A 1,712-nucleotide genomic window follows, 5' to 3' on the forward strand; every position below is an offset into this window, starting at 1 on the left:
AATTCTAAGAGGTCAAAAGGCTTTAACAGAGCAATAACAAGCTATGTGCTCCCAGCTTTACTGTGAAAGAGCAGCACACAAACACAAGTGTTCCTTTAGGAAACAAATAAAACTGTTCTTTTACCTCATAGTCATTTGGGAAGTGATCTCTGAATTTGTTTCTGGGCATTGGAATTGGTGGAAACAGTTTTCTCCATACGTGGTTTCTGAAAAAAAAAAAACAACCAACAGTGTTGGAGGGATGTGAAAGAATTGCTTGTTCTGATGGATGGTGTGTCCCACAGGCAGCACGTGTTCAGCCCCACAAGAAGACACATCTCCTTGCACCCCCAGCCCTCCTGCCCCATTTAGTAAGGTTCAAAAGGAGTCAAAGTCATGGCTAATGGCCCACCAGAGGACACCCTGCAGACTGGGCAGGTGTGCTATCCCTACCAGGACACCTCTGGCCCCTGGGTACACAGAGATAGCAAAGGGGTGATGGGCTGATGTTCTCCCTTATCAGCCTCTCCTGCCATAGCAAAGAGCTTGGCTGGAAGGGCCCATCCCAGGGGTGTTGCCATGGCTTTCACTTCCTTGGTTTCATCCAGCCAGCAATAGGCCTGTCTTGGAGAGAAATTAATTGCTCTGCTCTGTTTGCACTCGTGTTCTTCCCCAAGGGCTGTGTTGTCACCTGCTTTGCTTGGACATAGAAGACAGGCTGCCTCTTGCTTGGACTTTGGGTTTTGGACATAATATGCCTGTGTCTCATGATGGGAAAGCAATTGCAAATAATTGTGTGCTGAGGGACTGCAAAAGAGGTGAGGAACAGGCCCAAAGGCATCTGATAGCACATGGGGCTGCTCAGCAGTGCCATAACTCACCCTGCTCACACCCTCCCAGGGGCTCCTCTCCTGCCTGACACTCATAGTCTGGCTCAAGTGTACAAGCATTTTTGTGACAGCAAGTGCTGCAACATGAGCTTTTTCTTGGTTTTGATACATCCCAGAATGCAGATTTCACATGTCAATCACTAAAATGCATTCACTGTCTCTACCCTGGAGAGCACAATGTCCAAACAGGGCCAGATATTCATGGGAACTTGGCCTGAGTGAAATTTATAGAATTTAGCCTAGAATTAGAATGAAGCACCTGTTCTGTGGAGCTAACCTGGTGTCCATGAAGCAGAGAAGTGGCCAAGGTGGAGCCCTAGCTGCACTGAGGGCAGATCTGCTCCTCTGCCCCATTTACTTTGTGGCAATTTTCATGGCTGATGTCTAGTTAATTAACACTTGTGTTCTTAGGACTGTCTTCCAAAAGCTTTCTGAGTTCTGTCAAGTTTTATTTATCTTATTTTCTGACTCTCAGGTTGGAGCTGAACCTTCCTGGCTGAGCTGCTGTTGCCTTGAAGGACCCAGTGATGCTTTCCTAATTATTAGAAGGGAAGGGACACCCAAGGCTCATGTGATAGACCTGAGCAAGCAAGCTATGGGATGGATGAGGGTTTATGATGGAGGTTTGTGGTGGAGCCAAAAGTAAGAAGACAGAGATAAAAAGCAAGATGCAAGTGAGTTGTTTTTAGGAGACATCTGCATCCCCTTCACTGAAATGCTGACCACAGCCCAACCATCACTGGCTGCAGAGGACAAGTCAAGGAGTGTGGTCACCACCAGCAAAGCAGGTCAGTGAGGTGACACTGGTTTGGCTCAGGAGGGAGACAGGATGAGTGCCAACGT

At 47.5% G+C, this 1,712-nt stretch overlaps 1 protein-coding gene across 1 annotated transcript in view; it reads right to left on the bottom strand.

The window, feature by feature from the left end:
• The window catches only part of IL5RA (interleukin 5 receptor, alpha), a 12,536-nt gene that overhangs the window by 1,287 nt on the left and 9,537 nt on the right, over positions 1-1,712 (bottom strand). The window contains exon 9 of the mRNA XM_010003368.1: positions 125-206. Coding sequence (XP_010001670.1) covers positions 125-206 — 82 coding nt within the window. The remainder of the gene's footprint in view (positions 1-124; positions 207-1,712) is intronic.

This window comes from Chaetura pelagica, unplaced genomic scaffold (assembly GCF_000747805.2).
Source record: "Chaetura pelagica isolate M959 unplaced genomic scaffold, ChaPel_1.0 scaffold328, whole genome shotgun sequence".
In the NCBI taxonomy this organism is placed as follows: domain Eukaryota; kingdom Metazoa; phylum Chordata; class Aves; order Apodiformes; family Apodidae; genus Chaetura; species Chaetura pelagica.